Source organism: Trichomonascus vanleenenianus (assembly GCF_965637985.1).
Source record: "Trichomonascus vanleenenianus strain CLIB 3782 genome assembly, contig: TRVA0_048S, whole genome shotgun sequence".
Classification (NCBI taxonomy): Eukaryota; Fungi; Ascomycota; class Dipodascomycetes; order Dipodascales; family Trichomonascaceae; genus Blastobotrys; species Blastobotrys vanleenenianus.
Window position 1 is genome coordinate 43,399 of NW_027481839.1, and position 20,762 is coordinate 64,160.

At 47.6% G+C, this 20,762-nt stretch overlaps 9 protein-coding genes across 9 annotated transcripts; 6 read left to right on the plus strand and 3 right to left on the minus strand.

The window, feature by feature from the left end:
* Nucleotides 1-964: 964 nt before the first annotated feature.
* TRVA0_048S00562 (uncharacterized protein) lies at nt 965-1,675 on the plus strand (the record flags this gene model as incomplete). The annotated part of the gene is made up of 1 exon (XM_076687008.1): nt 965-1,675. The coding sequence occupies one exon, from the start codon at nt 965-967 to the stop codon at nt 1,673-1,675; it is 711 nt and encodes a 236-aa protein (XP_076538750.1).
* Nucleotides 1,676-3,402: 1,727 nt separating this feature from the next.
* On the plus strand, nt 3,403-4,797 carry NAB2 (mRNA-binding protein NAB2; the record flags this gene model as incomplete). Its single annotated transcript, XM_076687009.1, has 1 exon — nt 3,403-4,797. One exon carries the CDS (start codon nt 3,403-3,405, stop codon nt 4,795-4,797), a length of 1,395 nt encoding a protein of 464 aa, XP_076538751.1.
* A 730-nt stretch (nt 4,798-5,527) lies between these two features.
* On the minus strand, nt 5,528-7,447 carry TRVA0_048S00606 (uncharacterized protein; the record flags this gene model as incomplete). The annotated part of the gene is made up of 1 exon (XM_076687010.1): nt 5,528-7,447. The coding sequence occupies one exon, from the start codon at nt 7,445-7,447 to the stop codon at nt 5,528-5,530; it is 1,920 nt and encodes a 639-aa protein (XP_076538752.1).
* An 878-nt stretch (nt 7,448-8,325) lies between these two features.
* Nucleotides 8,326-10,623, minus strand: HCA4 (RNA-dependent ATPase HCA4; the record flags this gene model as incomplete). Its single annotated transcript, XM_076687011.1, has 1 exon — nt 8,326-10,623. The coding sequence occupies one exon, from the start codon at nt 10,621-10,623 to the stop codon at nt 8,326-8,328; it is 2,298 nt and encodes a 765-aa protein (XP_076538753.1).
* Nucleotides 10,624-10,929: 306 nt separating this feature from the next.
* PML1 (Pml1p) lies at nt 10,930-11,685 on the plus strand (the record flags this gene model as incomplete). The annotated part of the gene is made up of 1 exon (XM_076687012.1): nt 10,930-11,685. The coding sequence occupies one exon, from the start codon at nt 10,930-10,932 to the stop codon at nt 11,683-11,685; it is 756 nt and encodes a 251-aa protein (XP_076538754.1).
* A 362-nt stretch (nt 11,686-12,047) lies between these two features.
* On the minus strand, nt 12,048-14,423 carry VPS53 (Vps53p; the record flags this gene model as incomplete). The annotated part of the gene is made up of 1 exon (XM_076687013.1): nt 12,048-14,423. The coding sequence occupies one exon, from the start codon at nt 14,421-14,423 to the stop codon at nt 12,048-12,050; it is 2,376 nt and encodes a 791-aa protein (XP_076538755.1).
* A 463-nt stretch (nt 14,424-14,886) lies between these two features.
* TRVA0_048S00694 (uncharacterized protein) lies at nt 14,887-15,849 on the plus strand (the record flags this gene model as incomplete). Its single annotated transcript, XM_076687014.1, has 1 exon — nt 14,887-15,849. The coding sequence occupies one exon, from the start codon at nt 14,887-14,889 to the stop codon at nt 15,847-15,849; it is 963 nt and encodes a 320-aa protein (XP_076538756.1).
* Nucleotides 15,850-17,123: 1,274 nt separating this feature from the next.
* TRVA0_048S00716 (uncharacterized protein) lies at nt 17,124-17,768 on the plus strand (the record flags this gene model as incomplete). Its single annotated transcript, XM_076687015.1, has 1 exon — nt 17,124-17,768. One exon carries the CDS (start codon nt 17,124-17,126, stop codon nt 17,766-17,768), a length of 645 nt encoding a protein of 214 aa, XP_076538757.1.
* Nucleotides 17,769-18,524: 756 nt separating this feature from the next.
* CCT8 (chaperonin-containing T-complex subunit CCT8) lies at nt 18,525-20,180 on the plus strand (the record flags this gene model as incomplete). The annotated part of the gene is made up of 1 exon (XM_076687016.1): nt 18,525-20,180. The coding sequence occupies one exon, from the start codon at nt 18,525-18,527 to the stop codon at nt 20,178-20,180; it is 1,656 nt and encodes a 551-aa protein (XP_076538758.1).
* Nucleotides 20,181-20,762: the final 582 nt, after the last annotated feature.

The following is a 20,762-nucleotide window of genomic DNA, read 5'->3' on the forward strand; positions in this document are numbered from 1 at the left end:
AATGATGATAAGCGAGATGCAAAGTTAATTAGCTGTTAAGAAATATACTACCGATAGTAAGCTTGAGGATCAAAGAGATTGGTACACAATGATGTTGGACATTTCGGTGGGGGTGCTAAATAGACTTTTACCTCATGGCTATCCCAGTACATACACTGTGCCAAGATACTTGGCAGCAGGTTTGTCCGCCCACGCCCCACTTTTTTCTATTCAATCCGTAGTACTACTACTACTACAGTAATTGGGGACTTGCAGCACTTTTCATGTTTTATTGCTTTTCTTTTTTGCTTTTTATACGAAGTGCCAATCAACGGTATGTGTTCGCGTCGGCAATCGGGCCTACGCGGCGATCTCGAACATGGTCTCTCCTTGAAATTTCTCGATGCCCATCAAAATATGTAAACAGGACTTTTTTTTTCGAATAATGAGATGCATTTGACTACCTTTCTATTGGTGTTCCTTAGTGGCTCTTAAGTGAAGTCTGGCCGGAAATAAATAGACGGTTATGTATGGTAAAATTAAGAGAGTCTATCCTTCTCTGCATCTAAATGTCCGTTGGTAATGACAGCCTGTCAGGGCGCGCCCTATGTGTCTAAATACAATCCCCCCTTTCTTATAGTGGTTTCTCTATCCGCTCTAGTTGAACGGAGAAAGAAGGCTTTGAAGGTGGTTGGACTCTGTAGGAGGTAATTTATGCAGTGTACTGCTGAAGAAAGCTGAACTCTTGCAAACGGCGAAGACGACGCACCTCCTCGTAGACTACATATCGTCTGCACGCGGACAAATCTAGCTAGAATTTCCACAGCATCTAGACTGTAAAAAATAAAATAAATATATTATCCGCACCCTGTAGGCTAACAATGGCAGGTATAGCATAATCTCCTGAGAGCGGAAAAGGAGACTATATAAATTGACTTGGAATTCTCGCAAAATTTCCCCCAGATCATAAGTAGCCCTGTAAAAAATGGTTTCCAAGATCTCAGCTGTTTCCCTTGCCCTTGCTGTTGCCGGCGTTCTCGGCCAGACTTGTAGTCTTTCTACCTATGGTTCGGACACTGTGGATACCCTTAATTCACTCGCTTTTGACAGCAGTGCCTTCAAGGAGGCGTTAACAGACTACCCCTCTGCCATTGGCTCAGTTTCCAATGCGCTCACTGCTGTGGTCAATGACCTGTCATTACTTTCACAAGACTTTTTATTCGACGTTACGAACAACCCTGTCAATGACTGCGACGTCTCGGCCATCCTCGAGGCGTTTCATAGCGCTGCTCCTACCGTCATTGACGCTTTCAATGTTTTCGCTGCTACCTATGCGCAGGGTTACTTTGCCCCCTTTCAGGAAGATATGCTCAATGCGGCCATGTACTTTAGGTCTGTGCTCACCAACGCCTACAATTGGCTGCCATGCGATGCTGTTGGGCAGATGTTCGATGCGGTGGACCAGATCACTGCTGTTTTGGCTACTTGGCAGCAGGTCCTCTCCTTGGATCCCATTGCAGATCCAACCAAACCAGTGACTTGCGCCGGCCCCACCAGTTCCACCATCACCGCCAGTTCCACCATCACTGCCAGTTCCACCATCACCGCCAGTTCCACCATCACCGCCAGTGCCATTCCTTCAACATCACCACCATCCTGCAAGAAGAAGGTTGTCCAGGAGAAGAGGGCTAACTAAATTAATTTTCTTGTTCAATTTTCATGATTCTGTTCAACTTTAGATCCGTTTGAATACCTTTATTTCACAAGATGTGATTTTATTCCATTGAAGAAGCAAACCAAGATTGAGAATACTCCTGAAGAAACCTTCAACGAGATTTTCGATCCCTCATTTCCGCTCATTCCCTCAATATCCTATCACTAGCTCCGTTATGCTTTATTAGTAGTGGCAGATTAAGAAGGTTTGAATAACTAAAACATTTACCAAGAAAATGTTGTTGAAAAAACTCTAGTTTAGTTGTTTGTTGTTGTTGGCAGCATACGATATCATATCTTCGACGGAGAAGCCTCATATTAACGTACTACCTATTATGCTACCTATTATGATTACTTTGTGCAGTGTAATACCTGGTTGATTCTGATCATATAAAAAAATTCAGGGGTAAAAGCCGCACATAGCTAAGACCCCCCACAAAACTACCTGAGCACCGGGGAGTACGCGGACCACTGAGCCAAAAACCGGCTATCCTCCTCCATATGGCTTCCAGCGGTGAGTAAGAGTGAGTATGCGAGCACAGTTTCACGGTGGGCCAGAGATTCTCCAGAATCGAGCAGTAGAGAGCTCCATGGATGGGGGACAATGCCACGGACGAAACGGACAACTTGATGCGTGCCACCATCCTGCCCCCAGGAAGCAAGTTGGCTAGCTAACCTATTTTTCTAACCATTAACTTGTTAATTTTTCCTTTTTCTGCTAGATTTAGGCACCGAGCTGATTTAATGTTATCTTAGTGAGATGGGTTTCCCTCGGTTGCTGCGGCCAGTCTGGGCTGCGAATATGCTGCTTCTTGAAAGCGAATGGATCTCAGGGTATTGAGAGATCTGTTAATTGATATTAACGTATATACTGTAATTATGAGTACAATAGAGCTTGATAAAATAATATAAAACGCCAAGGTAACAAGAAGGCGAGTTCAGCGGGTCCGCTCACAGCAATATAGCTATAGTTGTGGTGGTAGATGCAGAAAACCCATATACCGGTAATAACTGCTGTTAAAAGCTGTAATCAATTGCATCATAAATTTCAATAACATTCATAAAATGGGTTCCCTGTGCAGGCATTACAGATATCAACCATCGACAGTTTATCTTATCCGAATCTATTATACTCATGATAATACGTTACTGTAGTCACTGGCAGCGTGCCACTCTTAGGACTGAGGGCCATTGATAGCTTCTTGATACGTTTGATGTTCTTGACTTCTTATTTCCAACTTCCCATATATTGGCTATGACTCCTAGTAATAATCAGGGGGGACCAGTCCCCCCAAACCCCCCTAGGGCACCGCTTCGCGGAGTAATCAATGAAGCTATTCCTCCGCGCAGCGGAGCTACGGGGGCTCGGGGGCTGGCCCCCGACTACTCTCCTATCCACTATTGCCAATGGCAACTACTCCTAGTAATAATCAGCCCCTGGGGCACCGCTCCGCGGTGGTCTACGGTCTTCCATGGTGGGGCGATAGCGATATGCAGGTGCTGGGATATACCGCAGATAAAAAGGTGACAGCGTAAAACTTGTACTGGGAGAATACGCCAAAATACAAATTTTTACGCCTCATTCGACATTGAGCCATCATCACCCTCGATCCATCATTTATCGACGACCCCTTCCATCCCTTTTAACGAATCCTTTTTAACCCGAAAGAAAAGAAAAAAAATACACACGTATTCTTATTTATTATAAAAATGTCAGGCATTATCGACACCCCCGTCGGTCACGAACTTGTGGCGACGATCCGAGATAACATTAGCGACTTTGGCATTGACGACGATCTAAACGATGTGGCACAGTACATCACCCTCATGGTGAGCAACAACAAACCCGTAGATGAGCTGGTACAGGAGCTCACGGGGCTGTTCTCGCCCAAGTTTGACCAGAACTTCTGCCAGTGGGTCTACGAAGAGCTGGAGCGAGCCAAAAGCAGGGCAGCCGGCCAGGCTCCAGGGATCCCCAGCGATAACAGCGCACCAGCACCAGTCAAGGAAGAAAGCGGCTTCGGCGGCTTTGTCGAAGACTCGTCTCGAGCGCCACCACCGCGAGGACCGCGTCGGTTCACCGACCGAGCCGGTGCGGGCGCGCGCCCGAGCGGCGGGATTACTAAGCAGCCGCGCGGCGAGCGGCGTCTTGGCGGCTATCGGGTTGGCAGTGGCCCCAACGCAAATAACAAGCTGCAGAACGTAGCGCAGGACATGATGATGGTGGATGGCGGTGAGCGTGGTAGTAATGGCATTGATCTGAGCGGCGGCCTGGGTGACCGAAGAGAACGGTGCCGCCACTGGCCTAAGTGCAATTACCCCAACTGTAGGCATCCACATCCACGCAAGCCATGCCGGGCCTTTGAGAACGGCAATTGCACACGCCCACAGGGCACTTGTCCTTTTCTTCACATGGGCGAGGACCCGATCGTGGCCCCCGACGGGCGGGTTTACCCACCGAGTGCGGCGGCTGATGCTTCGTGGGTCAATGGCGTTCTGGTCGTAGACAACAGCCGAAGACGGCGAAATAATAACCACCACCAGAATCAGCAACAGGAGCTCCAGGAGCCGAGCATTATGCTGTGTAGGTACTCGGACCGGTGCGCTAACAAGCAGTGTCTGTTTGGCCACGCTACTCCTGCCAACCCCAGCGGCAAGGTGACCGTCTTGGAGTGGTGTCCAGAGAAGCAGGAGTGCCAAAACGCCGCGTGCGAGATGGCTCACCCATCAGCTTCGCTGGTGCGAGCGCCAGAGCCAATTCCAGACCGGGTTTTGGAGACGTGCAAGTTTTTGGACGGCTGTATGAACCCCAAGTGTCGATACCGACACCCGAGGTCTCCAATTATGTGCCGAAGCGGGGCCGACTGTCAGCGGTTGGACTGTTTCTTCACCCACCCGCTCAAGGAGACCTGCAAGTATGCAGCCAACTGCACTAACGTCCAGTGTCTCTACCAGCATCCTCCAGAGCGAGAGGAAATTCTGAAACGAGGCCAGAGGAGCTTCCAATGGGTCAAGGGACAGGATGACCAAGGCGAGGAGTCTACCTCGGAGCGGCAATTTGCTGCTGAAGATTCTGAGAAGATGGTAGTCGAGGCGTCTTCTTAAGAAAAGCTAGGAGAATGGGGGGAGACTAAGGAAAGGAATGCATGCAACGACAGAAAAATTTTCTAATGTATTTTTATTTTTATTTTTTTTATTTGCCATAGTTATGCCTATTTTGTTTTTATTGTCGCGAATTGGCGACAGTTGTTTATTAATTATTTTTTTTTTCATACAATCGTATCAAGCTTATCAAACTGGAGGATCAAATTGAAATTGAGAAATCATTAGGAGAAGTCGAAGTTGATGAACCATTGAGAAATTTTGAAAAAGTATTGGACGTTGAGGCACCTTGGTAGTATCGAAGCAGATAACACTTTGAGTACAGTGCGTCACCACTTAAACCACCTGCACAATGGGCCTTCATTGTCACCACTTAACCCACCTCCTCTCCTCAACTTAATATTTTGTTTCAACGACTTAAATTTTTGAAGGATTTGGGCAGTCCATGGCAGGTCATTGTCTTGTCTCACAAACTTAATAGGGAGATGGTTAAGAGGTGACAATGAAGGCCCGTTTTGCATGGTCCAAGTGGTGACGCACTGGTAGTTGAGATTGAAGAACTGAGCAGCTGAAGCTGAAGTCCCTTAAAGATGAATTGAATAGCTATTGAGAAAATGAATTGAACGATCTTGGAGAAGATAAATTAATTAAGAATTGGAGAACTTGGAGAAATTGATTGAGAAGTTGGTTGAAGAATGTACCAGGTAACAATTATTTAAATACATTAAATTAGTTATGAACTACATAACCTATGCCATTCCGCAGAAAGAGCCTGGCTGTTGAGCACTTGCTGCGGTAGAATATTAAACTGCATTGCCATCCCAGTGGCCGCATGCCACAGAATATGACAATGGAACAGCCAGATGCCAGGATTGTCCGCTACAAACCGGACTAAAGCCCATCCAAAGCCCTTAACCTGCACAGTGTCCCTATAAATCGGATTGTCGACATTTATTTCCGTTTTTCCTGGCTCATAGTATCCGCTTCCCCATGCAAGGACCCAAAACTTGTGTCCATGGAGATGGAACGGATGCCCACCGTCGTCGTAATTGTTAATTAGGAAGTCAATGACCTGGCCCTCCTGCATGATTGGCACGACTATTTCCTTATCTGCCCAGGCTGGATTATACGAAGGATCGGAAATAACTTGCGACTGGTACTCCGCGTCGTACAGTTTGCTCAGTGTTGGAACAATAGCCTCTTTGTAGCTCGTGGTGTTGAGATACGCCCACGTCAGCTGCTTCGCCTTGATCTGAACAGAAACATCGACGGGAATAAACATTGTCGCATCTGGCACTTTCATTGGCGGATCTGGATGCAACAATGTCGAATCGAGTTCAATGCATGATACTGAGCCGTCTAGCTGGCGGGACTTATCCGAACTGGGCTCTCGTGGAACAATGCCTTTATTCTGAATAGTAGCTTCGGTAAGAGAGGGATATGACAACACTGCTTTCAGATCCGTGCTCAGCACAGGATTCTCTTCTTCATAACAATTGGTGTTCATTGTAGCCCGCAACCAGTACCCATCGGCATCTTCGCGTGGTTTACTGAAGTTAGCAAGAACCGAGTACCGTTGGGCATTGGCCAGTCGCACAACCTCAATTTCAAATGGTTCTACATTAGTCCCCTCGGCCTCAATCACCGTCAAATTGTGGTCGTCTATTGAGAAATCAAACTCTGAAAACCCACCCGCCGAGATGAGCCGCAGTCGGTACACTTTGTTCTCGAGAACGGGAATCAGCGCATCCTGCGACTCTTCTTGAAGGCAGACCCTATTTCCGCCAATTTTCGAGCAGTCAATCCTCCTCCGGCCCTGGATGAGCCCCGCATCAGGCACAGGTTCAGGACTTTTCTCCATGCCCGGCGTCATGTACCGATTGTGAAGCACGTCTTCTGCTCGGTCGTGGTACAAGTCTGTAATCATAATAACCAGCTCTTCATCATACTGGTACTTCGAGTCCTCTTTAGAGTGTATAACTAGCGGCCCGAGCACCCCGTCAAGATACTGCACTGAAGTGTGCGAATGGTACCAATACGTCCCATACTGGCCAGCTAGGCTGAAGTTATACGTAAACGACTGTCCAGGGCCTATACCGCACTGGGTAACTCCAGGAACTCCATCCATAGCGTTTGTACCCCGATGGAACATACCGTGGAAGTGGATGGTCGTGGGCTGGGAGCCGTTGTTATGCACATGGACGACTAATTGATCCCCTTCATTAGCCTCAATTAGCGGACCCGGGTAGCTGCCATTGATTACAGTCATTCTCTTGACTACTCCGTCCGGAGCGCCCATGATATCGCTGACTTCTAGCCAGTATTCCCGCGTAGTTGCAGGCTGGTCTGGGTCCCACAGCCCAAGCCGCGACAAGTGGTACTCTCTCGAGGTATCCCTTTGCCATGGCCTCAGTGGGGCGCCATATGTAGTTGTACGGTTGGTTGCCAGCTGAGAATCAAGAAAGCTTGACAAGTCTTTGAATCTCTGGGCTTCGGCGCTGATCCGCGGACTTTGACTAGTTAATCCTACGAAGAGTGCTCCGATCAGCATGGCTCCGATCATCAAAGTCCACCAAGGAGGAGGCTCCCGTCTTTTGGGATTCGGCTCCTCATCTGGCTCGTCGCCAGACAGATAGAACACTGCTCTCGCCATGGCCCTTGGTCGGAAAGAGAAGATAGAAAGACGTAAGAGGTAATCAAAGCCTATTCATCAACCTTCCTGCAGTCCCTCCCCACGTGCGCCAATCAAACCATACACAGAGCTCCGCTCTCTATATATGATATGTATGGCCGGCAACTTTCGATATAGGTACTTCTACCAAGGTATAAGTATAGTTTTGTCTAGACCTGGTGATGGGGGATTTTGTCCATAGCTGAGACGAACCATAGTCTCAGAACACTGTTAAATGTATGGGGTTCTAATTTAATATGTTACACAAAGGATCCATCGGACTTCGTAATAAAAACTTGGCAACAATATTCAGAAACATATGGTACTCAGACCGGTGTATTAAGGTAAGTTATGGTGGGTAGTTATTTTAACGTTGTCGGTCGTATCGATCGGTATCATAGGAAATAGATATATGAGAGTAAATGAGCCGCATGCGGCTTGAATTTACGAACATTGCAAAATGGAAAATAATGGATCAAACGTAAACGGATATCAAAGTACCTAGAAAGATGAAATATGATAGATTAAATATAGGTGGAAATCATATCAATGTAGAAAGATCTTAAAAAGTGTGTCTACAGGATTAGAAGTTATGATGAGCCAGGAGGGTAAAGCTTTAGCTTAGAATTATAGTGAGCCAGAATAGTAATAGTTCAGTAGCGGTATCATGAATCAGAAAGGTAGATAGTTCAGAATTGTGCCAGAAAGTAAATTGCTTATAGGTGTTAGGATATGAAGGGTAAATCAACAGTTCATTGAATTGTGAGTCAAAAAGTTAAATGGCTTGAAATTATTGATAGATAGCTTCGAAATGTGATCCGAAAGGTAAATCTATTGTCATAACGTACATTACAGGTAAATTATCGTCGGAGAAGCTTGGCGGACAATGCTTCAAGATCCTCAAGAGTCTCGGGCTCTTCAACCTCAATGACTCCATCACCCTCATCCTCACTCTCGCTCGGCTGGAATCTAGACCGCTTAGCTGGCCGCTCTTCATCGCTCGACTCCATATCTCTATCCAAGTCTGGCAGAGCCTCTTCTTCTTCTTCGTTCTCCTCACCACCAAGAACAACCTCTACTCCACCATCTTCGTCACCAAACTCTTCCTCCTCCCGCAGTCTTCTCTCGATTTCCTGTCGGCGACGCTTCTTCTCCAGCCGCTTCTCTCTAGCCAACTCCTTGTCTTCGACATCACGCTCTGCCATAACCTTGGTCTCCTGCTCCAAGTACTTCTTCTGCTGGTCCTTGGCATCGCCTGCAGCCTTAAAGTCCTCTTCATCCTCGAGCTCATACAGTTCGTGTGCATTGCCTTCGTCATCAAACACCAGCTTTGTAGGATTGCCCCGCTCCTTAGCCGATAGTTTCTTGGAAAGAGCTCGCTTGGCAGCCCGCTTAGACTCGGGTTCGTTGAGATTCGGTAGCTCCTCGTCGTCGATCAAGTGATCGGACCGCTTAACGGCCATAAACCCATCATCCTCGTCATCGTTATCATCATTAAACCCAGGAACGAGCTTCGAGTAGTGCTCCGAAAGGACGTCCTGGTTCTTTCGGTTAAATATTCTATCGTTCTTCGTGACCACCTGCTTCTTCTGCTTTTCTTGTGGCTCCTCGTCGCTATCTTCACCGCGCTGGAGTCGCAGCAATGCTCGAGGCGTGTTTTTGAGCTCCTTAGCCTTTTGCAGATTACCCAGTTTTTTGACCTGGGGGGCTCCTGGAAGCCCAAGACTCTCTGCGAACTTTTCCAGTGGCAGGTCCTCAATCTTGAAGATCTCCTTGTTATGCTGGATATGCACCGACCTCACGTAGGAAATAAACGCCTTCTGGCCGAGATACTTTAACTCTGGATCCTTGAAGCACATGGCCTGAAGGTCTTTCTTGATGTTGTGCAGTCTACTCTGCTTAACGTGCTGTTCGGTGATGGGGATCTTCTTAGCTTCGATCTCGGCTAGCATACCGGGCCGCTCCTGGGGCGTCAGGAACAGGAGAGCGTGGCCAGACTTGTTGAATCGAGCAGACCGACCCACTCTATGAACGTAGGTCGCCACGTCTTCAGGACAGTCAACCTGGATGACCCAGTCGACTGTCGGGAAGTCAATACCTCGAGCAACTACGTCAGTAGTAAACAGACACGCGTGCTGCTGAGATGAGAACTTGTCAATGGCTTCCTTACGGGCCGTGAGCTTCTTGTTTCCATGCAGGTGCAGCAACGGTATACCAGGCTGCTTCTTTCTAAACGTCTCGTAGACATACCGCACCTGCTTGGCAGAGGAGAAAAACACAAGCAGTTTCTGCTTCGTATGTGACCGGATAAACGAATAGAGCATGTTCAGCTTCTGGTCCAGATCCGTAACCACGTAGAACTGCTCCAGCTGCTCCGGGGTGGCAGTCTTCTCTTCGTGCGCCGAAATGTACATTGGGTCTACGAGCGACAGCCGGGCCAGGTCGGAAATTGTCTTGGTCTGGGTCGCAGAAAACAACAGGGTCTGTCGCTGGGTTGGAAGATCCTGCACAATCGAGTTGAGTTGGTGTCTGAACCCGAGATCAAGGATACGGTCCGCCTCATCCAGCACTAACAGCCCCAAAGACGAGACATCAAAGTCGGGGGACTTATGCATGTGGTGGAGAATCCTCCCAGGTGTGCCAATGATGATGTTGAGCTTCGATATCCGCTCGCTCTCGTCCTTACTGTCCTTCCCGCCAATGACCAGACCGGCCGAAAACCCGTGGTATCGCCCAATCTTGCGCAGAACCTCAAAGATCTGGATCGCCAGGTCCCGTGTAGGGGAGATTACGAGTGCTCCAAGACCGTCCATGGAGGTCCAGGTCTGTCGATACAGAAATTCGAGCACGGGGATCAGGAATGCCAGCGTCTTGCCGGATCCTGTTCGCGCCGCACCAAGGATATCGTGCCCCTGCAGAGCTGGGACAATGCTCTTGACCTGGATATCGGTCATAGTGGTATAATGGGAGCTCTTGAGGCCCTTGAGCGTCGCAGAAGAGAGCGGAAGCTCGCTGAACTTGGTGATGCTCTTCAGCTCCTCAACATCAAAGTTCTGCACATCTGTGGCTAGCTTTTCCATATAATCCTTCTCCCGTTTAGCTCGGGACTTACGGTCCTCTCGCTTGGACTTAGGCGCATTTTTGGCCTTCTTCTGCATCGTTTCTACAACGAAATCAAAACTGTCGTTATCGTTCGGATCAAATGTCAAAAAAAAAATTATTTCAAACGGGCGACGATCTATCTATCGGGATGGCGTTTACGCTACTGTGATAGGTATTACCCGCGTTATCGGCGAGACCAAACACCATCATCAACGGTTAACTTCTGCATTAACCATTACGGTACTATTCTTCGTCGATAACCGACTTTATAGTGACTTTATACTGATTAGATTGATCGGTATTGAAGCTGGTGGAAAATTTTGATATATTTACATTGAAAAGAGCTGTATAGATAAGCGGTCATGGGGGATAGGTTTGAGCATAGACGGTCGAGATCAAGATCACCCGACAGAAACAAGTCTAGGTCCCATATAGAACGCGATAGACCCAGATACACAGAGTCCTCTCGCCGAAAGCATGAAGAGGAGTATTCCGAGTCCTCTCGATACGAACGGCGAAAGCATGATGATAAAAGAGATTACGAACGACGGAAGTATGAAGAGAAGAGGATAGAGCACCGTACATCACGTCCTGAAGACGCAGAAGCGCTATTACTGGAACGATCTAAAGACGAAGGAGAAGAGAAGACCCCTCAGGAAAAGGTAAATTATAAGCAGTCGGGGTTATTGGCCAAGGAAACGAACACTGTCAATGGATCAGTCCTAAAATACCAGGAGCCTGAGGATGCACATCTGCCTGAAACTTCAAAACAGTACCGACTAGTTGTATTTGAAGGAGACGACATTGTTAAAACGGTAAAACTTAACCAGAGTCTGTTCTTGCTCGGTAGGGACCCTAACGTTTGTCACATTGTGCTGGATACGCCCTCCTGTAGTAAGCAGCATGCAGCAATCCAGTTTCGAGCCATATCGAAACGAGACAAGTATGGCGAGACGACTAAGCAGATAAAAGCGTATATCATCGACCTTGAATCGTCGTATGGTACAAAGCTGAATAATGACGATATCCCGACGAGTCGATTCATTGAGCTACGAACCAAAGATGTGCTACAATTTGGAGGAGTCGCTACTCGTGACTATGTATTTATTGTCAACTAATCCCCTTGCTATTGTTCATGAATAAAGCCAAGTACCCATATTGTCATTTCAGAGAATATAAGTTGGAACAATGCACCAATACTTTAAAGACTACAATAATGGGCCGGCTATTTCATAGCCTAGTGTCTCGCTGCAAAAACAAACGTCTATAGACCAAAGCGCTAGTTGATGTTAAAGAGCTGGACGCCCGTGCTTTCTGGTTCTTCTATTTGATAATGGCATTGCATTTCTCCTTGAAAAATAGCCCGGAGTGAGAAATGCTGGGGCAATAACTCAAGAACAATAGTCGAAGTATAAGAAAAACTTTGTGCATGGTGAAGGCGAATTATGGGGGTGTATCATCATTAGCTGAGAAAAGGAGGTTATTTGCTAAAAGAAGGAGAACTGCTACCTTCTCGCCTGTTGAAGAACCGCTTAAAATCGTTGAACTTGCTGACTGGAGCCGCGTCGTGCGCAAACCGTTCAAAGCTCTTTTCAATGTTTTCTTTGGTGATGCCTCCAAACACCTTCTGAGCGTCAAACCTTAGGTTATTATTCGCAGTCAGTGACGACGAAACAGCAGCAGTGGCCGGCATATAATGTGATTGTGACTGATATGTTTGGTCATTCATATTCAGGTTCGTTAGAATCGGCCATGCTTTGGACAAGTTGTCGTGGGCCTTGAGGTGGGAATTGAACAACCCCGTAAATCGCGGAATCTCCTGCCGAGCAACGCCCTTGAGTTGGAGAATCTTGACGAAATTGCCCACAGAGCTGTCTCCTACGCAATAGAGGTAATTCTGTACCAGTCCCTCCGGTGGGTCCGCCTGAGTAAGAATGACCTTGAGGATGGTCTCAATCCTGCTGAGCGAATTGGATACGTGGCGGGTATAGCTTGCCGAAACCCGGTCTTCGGGAGACTTCTTGGGCAGGCTAAGGAAGACGCTCTTAAGCACGTAGAGATCAAGCAGCATCTGTTCCGCCGACACAGCTGAAATCGGGCGGCATGCCACAACATTGTTAAGGAACGCTACCGTGAGGCCGTCGACCACTTTATCGCAGATAAACCGAATGTGGACTGGTTTAAGGACGGCGTTGAGCACGCGCGATGATTCAGACTCTAGAGCGCGCTTCAATTCAGATACGTACCCGCTCTGGTCCCCGACCGTCTCCAGCTTGCGCCAGTTGGTGTTGACCATCTCGCGCCATGCCTGGTCGCACGCAATCTCAATGTCAGCCACAAGGCTATTAATGCATATATTGATGATTTCGTTGAACGCGTCCTGCTGGGAATCCAATGTCGCCTGATCCTTGATCTCTTCGTCCAGCTGGTTGATAATGTGGTTGGCCAGCTGGTCCGTAGTAGTTTTGCAGTAGTCAGCAGTGTTAAGCACTAAGCACACAGTACGCAGATCATCATCACTAGTGAGTCGCGGAGACCCAGGTATCATGGGCTTTAGGATACTTGACGAATATAAGCTCAGCCACTTGCCAAACAAGTTGGATAGGTCCAGAAGAGGCGGACCTGTTGATAACTTGGCCGTCTGGGCCAGAGTTTGCTTGTAAAAGACAAACAAGTCAGCCGAACTAGGCAACACAGTGGGTTCTTTTTCTTGTGGTTCTTCCTCGGGAACAGGAGGGGCTCTGTACTTGGCGAACTTGGACGAAAGGACCTTGTCTTGGTACTCGACCCAAATGTTGAGATGGGGCTGGAAAGCGCTGGAGATGCTCTTTTCAAACATTTTTTGGCCCTTGACACCGACTTTTTTCTCGAGATAAGACTCGAATTCCAATGTTTCTTGTAGCGCATTTAATAGTAGTTGTACGTCGATATCCCTGCCGGCCTGGCGCAGAAGCTGCGCAATGTCATCTCGCGTAGTAGCACAGAACCGCTTAGTCAATTCCTGGGTAATGTGCCAATCCTCAGCGAAATACTGCTCGTGATCGTCAGTGTGCTTTTTGAGTAGTCGTTTAAGGTAGGCATACCGCCGTGAGATGTTATCCAGCGATCCTGCCTCATCAGCGGTACCGAATATCGTATGATACTCTTTCAGCACGACGTTACAATACCACGTAGTCAATTGCTCCCGGTAGTTTGCTCCTCCAGTGAGCGAATCAAGTACTAAGCATGCATCCCCGAGCCCTGATGCAATGTATCCTGGCAGAGGGCGAGAACCGGCTTCAGGCCCGACTACGCGGGCGAAATCCTCAAATATCTGGGTAGATATGCGTGTCTGGACATCTGCAACTCTTTTGCTAAGCACAGCGATCTGATCGATAGACCGGAACGACTTGAAATGCGACATGAGCTCCATCACCGCTGGCAGCGTCTGGGCCATTTCGCGGTACTGTCTCGACTCAATGAGTCGTACCAGCTGGTCATAAGCGGTTGTGAGCATCTGGAGACGCTTTAGGATGGTAATTGAGGTGATAAGGTTCGCCTTGGTGCTGTCAAGCTTCTTAATGTCCGCCGTCATGCCTGTGATGCCTTCCTCGCACTGGTGGGCACGTGACTTGAGCCCGTCGACTTCTTGCAGCAATGCGGCGAGCTGTTGGGGCGCAGTCAGCGTCCGCTCAAGGCTCTGCTGGTCGCCGTCCGTCAATTCGACTTCCTTGGCGATCTCGCAGTCGAGGTGTGATTGGTAGAGCGCTACGGTGTCCTGGACTTCATTGAGGCGGCCCAGGCCCCCAGAGGACAGAAACACTGCGTTCAGGTGACCTACTGGGCTGTACTCCTCAGCGTCCAGGTCATCGCCCATCTTGTTGTGTGTGCCTCCCGTTATATGCCTCTATGGTCTTCAAATCAACGGGCCTTATCCCCTCCTCCGGTGGTTGTCTCCTTTCGATGCTGGCGTGTGTCGCGCGAGGCTATCATGGGTTGATTTTATGTTAATTTGGCGTGTTATATTTGTGTCAGATCTTCATGTGCGGCGCTTTAAAAATGTCTCATTTTTTTCTGGCGATGTACATAACCTGCCAATGTGAAGCAATGTGGATAGAGTATTTGGTTCCAGAGAAGAAATTTGTGAACTTAAATGGAACATGGCTATTTAAGCCGGTTTTTAGTTTAATGTTAGATGGGAATCTTGCGGCATTATCACTCTGTAAGACAGAGGCATAAATATATCAACTCTGCAACCATTCTGGAGATTCAGCAAAGTTACTTAAACAATTACTTGTATTCTTTAATCCTGTAGAACATCAACTAGTACGATTACGACGATGGCAAAACAAGCATGGGCTGAAATGAGGTTGTTGGCGGCTCAGCGGCGGATCCCTCCTGTTCTCTATATCATGGACATGAAATTTACCGTCCGCCATCACGTTGCACCACAACTGATTCCTTATCCCTATGCTAGGGATTTTAAATACAATTGGATCTCTAATGAAAGAAGAGAAGAAAGGTCCAAGCTCACTCCAATAGAATGGTGTCTGAGAAACCCTCCGTCAGAAGGTGAATTTGGAGCTGGCACTCTTGATTTGCTGGTTCTTGATACCTTCCAAGCTGGGTACGACTACGGTTCATCACAAGTAGTTCTAGTTGAAGCTCAATCTGAGTTAGAAAGGGTCCAAAAAGGGCAAAAACTGGTAGCCAAGGTGTACGACCCGCTATATATAGACGATGATGGCGATCTTGACGTCTATTTTATTGCAAATGAGTTTTATACTCGTGAAGTGCGTGCATATCAAGAACTTTCTGAATTACAAGGAGGTTCAGTCCCCAAGTTCTACGGATCTTTTTCTCTGGATGTTCATATCCCGGAGTCTTTCCTTATGGGAATTGATAACCGCGATTTGAAAACACGCCAAGTTCGGCTCATATTGACAGAGTATATACCAGGGTCGTCGATGTATCGAGCAAATCCAAAGAATTATTCTCAACAAGCCCGGCAGCAAGTGATAAAGTCTTTGATTGACTTTGATTCTGAGGCATTCCAACGGAATGTAATACTTAGGGATTTGTGGCCTCGAAACGTTATTATTCCAGAAACTGGAACTTCACAAGACCGAAAGATGGTTTGCGTTGATTTGCCGATGTTATTTTACGCGGTGTGGACTACGCAGGTGGCCCCACTCGTTGTTCTATTTTACGCAGTGGGGATAAGGCAAATGGCCGCACTTCCCCTTTTCTCGGGCAATATGTGTCTCCACTTTTACGGTGGAAGAGCAAAGAGCATAGGGTAGAAGGTTTCGAAGACTGGATCGACTGGGAATGGAAACCTTGGCTCAACGTTGAGTATGCCCATACAAAAAAGTCAATTACTCCAGAGATGCGGAGTTATTTTTTGTAGAAACTACAATCCAATTTCTGCATGTTCACTTTGAGCTCGCTCGTCAGCATCAATCGCCAACAATGGCTAACCAGCTGCTCAATCACTTAAGTGAAGTTTGTGCTCAGCGGAAATTTGTCGATCATCTATAGAAGAATTGATGCACTGAATGGCAGCTTTGAATGGGTACTTGCCGATGAAAAAGGCACTGTCAGCTACGAGTCTGTTGAACGTTTACTTCCTGTTTTGGTTTTTTATGGTTTTTTATGCCTCTTGTGAGGAATGGGTTTCAGAACGTGGAGAGTTATATACGATACGACACTTCCTATCCCCAGGTATTGCACAAGAAATATCAAGAGCTTTATGTCTACTAGAGTCATTCTATTGATCCTGCTATTAGTACATCCAGTTGTTTAAGTGAGCTAGAAGATATCTATACCGTTATTGCTTGGTACACCGTACGGTAGTTGATTGAACTGATCCAGGGGACAACTATCCCAGGGCATTGCCGTAGCTATAACAATTTATGGGAAATTCATATTAATAATTCAAAAAGCGTTTAGGGTATGGTTATGAACAGAATAGACCCTCAACTGTTGAACGCACCTGAAGGGTTCAGGGGTAAAGGCAGCATACAGTGAATTACATTACATCCTCTATGCCGGAGCTAAAATCTCAAGTCAGTACCGATACGGCATAGCTGGACATAACGAACCGCAGTACAATGTTCTCGGCAGATACCATCCGTTTGTAGGCACTTATAATGTGTTCTACCTATAGGAACTACAGTATTGTACTGTATAACGCCGTGCATGTATGTATTTTATGGAGTCTAGCCTTCTCTGCACCTAAATGCAGCCGTTAGCGGTAGGTGTGCTAAAGCGTTGACGCGTATGTACCGCGGAGTTCGGACATGTACTGGTTAAAGAGAGCCGACCTCGCAAATCGCGATGGTTGTGCTCCTCTCCATGCATTATATGCGGGATTACAATGCTTCCATATACAGTACACAGATTGAAGAAAAAAACAAACTTCGAATTGCTTTCATGCTGTGGGCCTCGATGCATGGTCAACCCCTTATGGTCCACGCTCTGCTGAAGAAAAAAAATCTCAACGCAGCAAGGGCAGGTATGACATAGTATAAACTGAGCTGAAAATCTTTTGAGCAAAAAAAGGTCCTATAAAATTATGGTTTCCAAGCTCTCTGTTATTTCCCTCGCTCTTGCTGTTGCCGGCGCCCTGGGCCAGTGCACTCTTTCCTCCATCGGTCAGACCATTGTGAATGACATTGATCTCCTCATTAATCACAGCAATAATATCACGCAGCAGTTCACTGCTTGGGATGGCCAATACCTTAGCTTCCTTGATATTGATACGAACGTGGCGGATGTGATCAACGACATGACTACGCTCTCCCAAGATCTTAGTTCCGAGGGCGCGAATGACTGCGACTTCCAGACCGTCATCAGCAAGCTCGATGACGCTGCTCCTGCCTTTGCTAATGCCCTCCAGGCCATTGAGAACCGGATCACTGACTATAATAGCGATGGGATGGAAAATGACTTGATCACAAAGCTCTCCACTTTGATCCAGGACACGTTGCCGATGGTTGGCGCCGTCTACGTCTACCTGCCATGCGAATATGTTGGCCAGACCTTTGATGCGATGAATTCCGTCCTGTATTCTTTGGCCTTGTGCCAGCATATCTTCAGCCTGAATTCTCCCGTTGCTCCTGCCAAGCCACAGACCTGCAGTAGATCCACTCCAACTCCAACATCGTCACCAAACACATGCTCCAAGAAGCAAGCTGCCGGCGTAAAACGGGCTAACTAATTTGTAGCGCCCTAATATGTGTTGTATTTGGAACCTTGACTTTTCAGCTCTTCAGTATCTTTATCATCCAATTGTATCTCCCCCTTCTTTGAAGACCACGCCGCCGGGTCACTTTTATGTTAATATCCCCTATCTATTATTTCCCCTAAACATACGCTAATGTTATTATTCTTTCTTCCTACGGTAAGACAGTCAAATAACCAAAAGTGAGTTCATTATTCGAGAATAGGAGTTTAGTACCGGGTAGCAAAGTCTCTCTCTACTCGCAATCGATGAAGCATATTTAATTGTGAACTTGGGGGGGGGGGGTACTTGGAGAGACTCCACGAATCTCTATACAGTAGACAATTGGCTTCGGCATCGAACAAGGTGCTCCCTGTGCTCTGCATCTCGGCTTGTCGTAAAATTATAGACCAACTTGGATTGAAAGATACCGGTATGTCTTAACGGTACATACTATGAATTCAATTGAGATCACGCAGAAATATTCAAATGCTCTACTAAGCTTCAAATAAAAATCCTCACATTTGTTTAACATCAGCTATTGCAGAGACGAATTAAATTTCAGCCTTTTATTGCCATTCCAGAATAACATTAATAATAACAGCTCCTAGGCTGTTGGCCCGCCAGCTAAAATTTGTCAAACTAACATTAATTTGATTCAAGATATCGAAATTCTCTACTCTTCCACGACCCAACGGGGCGAAAAACGAAAAAATACGCTACGACGGATCACATCAAATCAATTGACCAAACATGTCGTTGAAGCTTCCAAATGCCCCAGGCGCGGGGCTATTCAAACAGGGATACCAGACCTACAACAGCGAAGATGGCGCTGTCAACCGAAATATCGCCGCAGTGCGGGAAATTTCGTCAATGGTGCGCACTTCGGTAGGCCCCTGTGGCCGTAATAAGATCGTCCAGAACCACATTGGCAAGGTTTTCCTGACCTCTGACGCGGCGACCATCCTCAAGGAGCTCGAAATCGTTCACCCGGCTGCAAAGCTCGTGTTCATGGCCTCTGAGCAGCAGGAGATCGAGATGGGTGATGCCACGAACTTGGTGCTCATCTTCGCGGGCGAACTGCTGAATAAGGCCGAAGACCTGCTGAGGCTCGGGCTTAATACCACGGAAATTGCCCAGGGCTACGATCTGGCTATGAAGTACGCTGTCGAAGAGCTGGAGAAGATGGTCTGCGAGCAGATCAACGATATCTCCAACCCCGAAGAGCTGTTCAAGGTCGTTCGAAGCGCAATTGCATCCAAACAGTACGGATCTGAGGACATTCTGGCCAAGCTGGTGAGTGAAGCCATCTCCCAGGTGCTGCCAAAGAACCCAAAGTACTTCAATGTTGACAATATCCGAGTAGTTAAGATCATGGGCTCTTCTCTGGACAACTCGCAGGTCGTTCGGGGCATGGTATTCAACCGAGAGCCCGAAGGGTCCATTAAGAAGGCCTCCAAGGCCAAGGTGGCACTTTTTACCACGGCAATTGACACTTCCCAGACGGAGACCAAGGGAACTGTGCTGCTTCACAACGCCAAGGAGATGCTGGACTTCAGCAAGGGCGAAGAGGCGCAGCTCGAGACTCAGATCAAGGAGATCGCTGATACGGGGCTCAAGGTGGTTATTGCTGGAGGCGGTATTGGCGACCTGGCGCTTCACTACATGAACAAGTACGGCATTCTAGTGTTCAAGGTGAGCTCGAAGTTCGATCTGCGGCGGCTGGCGCGCGTTTTCGGGGCCACTCCGCTGGCGCGGTTTGGTGCTCCTATGCCTGATGAGATGGGTATCGTAGATGTAGTTGAGACTCTTGAGATTGGTGGTGACCGAGTCACTGTATTCCGACAGGAGGAGTCTACTGTGACGCGAACTGCGACCATTATCGTGCGAGGAGCCACCCAGTCGCAAATGGACGATGTAGAGCGGGCCATTGACGACGGTGTTAACACTACCAAGTCCATGACCAAGGATAACCGACTGGTTCCAGGCGCGGGTGCCACCGAAACTGAGCTGGCCACGCGAATCGTCGCCTACGGCGAGAGGACGCCAGGTCTGCTTCAGCATGCGATCAAGAGGTACGGTGAGGCCTTTGAGGTCATCCCACGGACTCTGGCCGAAAACGCTGGTCTGGACGCTACGGAGGTGCTTTCGCGTCTCTATGCTGCCCATACCAAGGACGGCGAATATCTTTGTGGTGTAGATATTGATGAGGAGGAGCCAAGTGGCGTGTGCGACGCCAGGAGCAAGGGCATTTACGATCTCCTGGTTGCCAAGCAGAACGCCATCAAGCTGGCGACCGATGCGGCCAACACCGTGCTTAGCGTTGACCAGATCATCATGGCCAAGCGGGCTGGCGGCCCCCAGATCCCCAAGCAGAACCGTCCAGGCAACTGGGACCAGGATGACTAAAAAAAACCCATAAAATCACCACGGATATATTATAATGTATATGTACCTTTCTCTTCAATCGCTTACCGACAATTGAAGTCGATGTCTATTATAGGGGGACCAGTCCCCCCAAACCCCCCTGTGGCTCCGCTACGCGGAGTTAACCAATTGGCTAGGCGACCTCTCTCTAATATACTGTACTCTACTGGAGACCTTGTAGTATTACTGAGATACTGATACACAGACGTGTAACTAAGGGAACTGTAACGATAGTTTTTGTTACAGGTTGGAAGTTTGTAACACTGTCATCAGAGTTTGTTACATGCTGGGAGTTTGTAGCCGCAATATGTAACCCTTTTACGGGTGCAAGCCTATGTCCGTACGTACTTACGGTACCGGTACATATGCTACCAGTGCTTTTCATATACAGGATCCGTTATGGGTCGTTTTATCTGTCGTAATATGTCATGCAATTATCTTGGCGGGAACCAGTTTCCCCTCTCCAAACCCCTTGAGGGTCGGTTACGCGTGGACACTGCTTACCATCAAAAGCATCCTAAAGCTGTGATAATACATGAAATCTTTCCATAGAAGATAAATAAC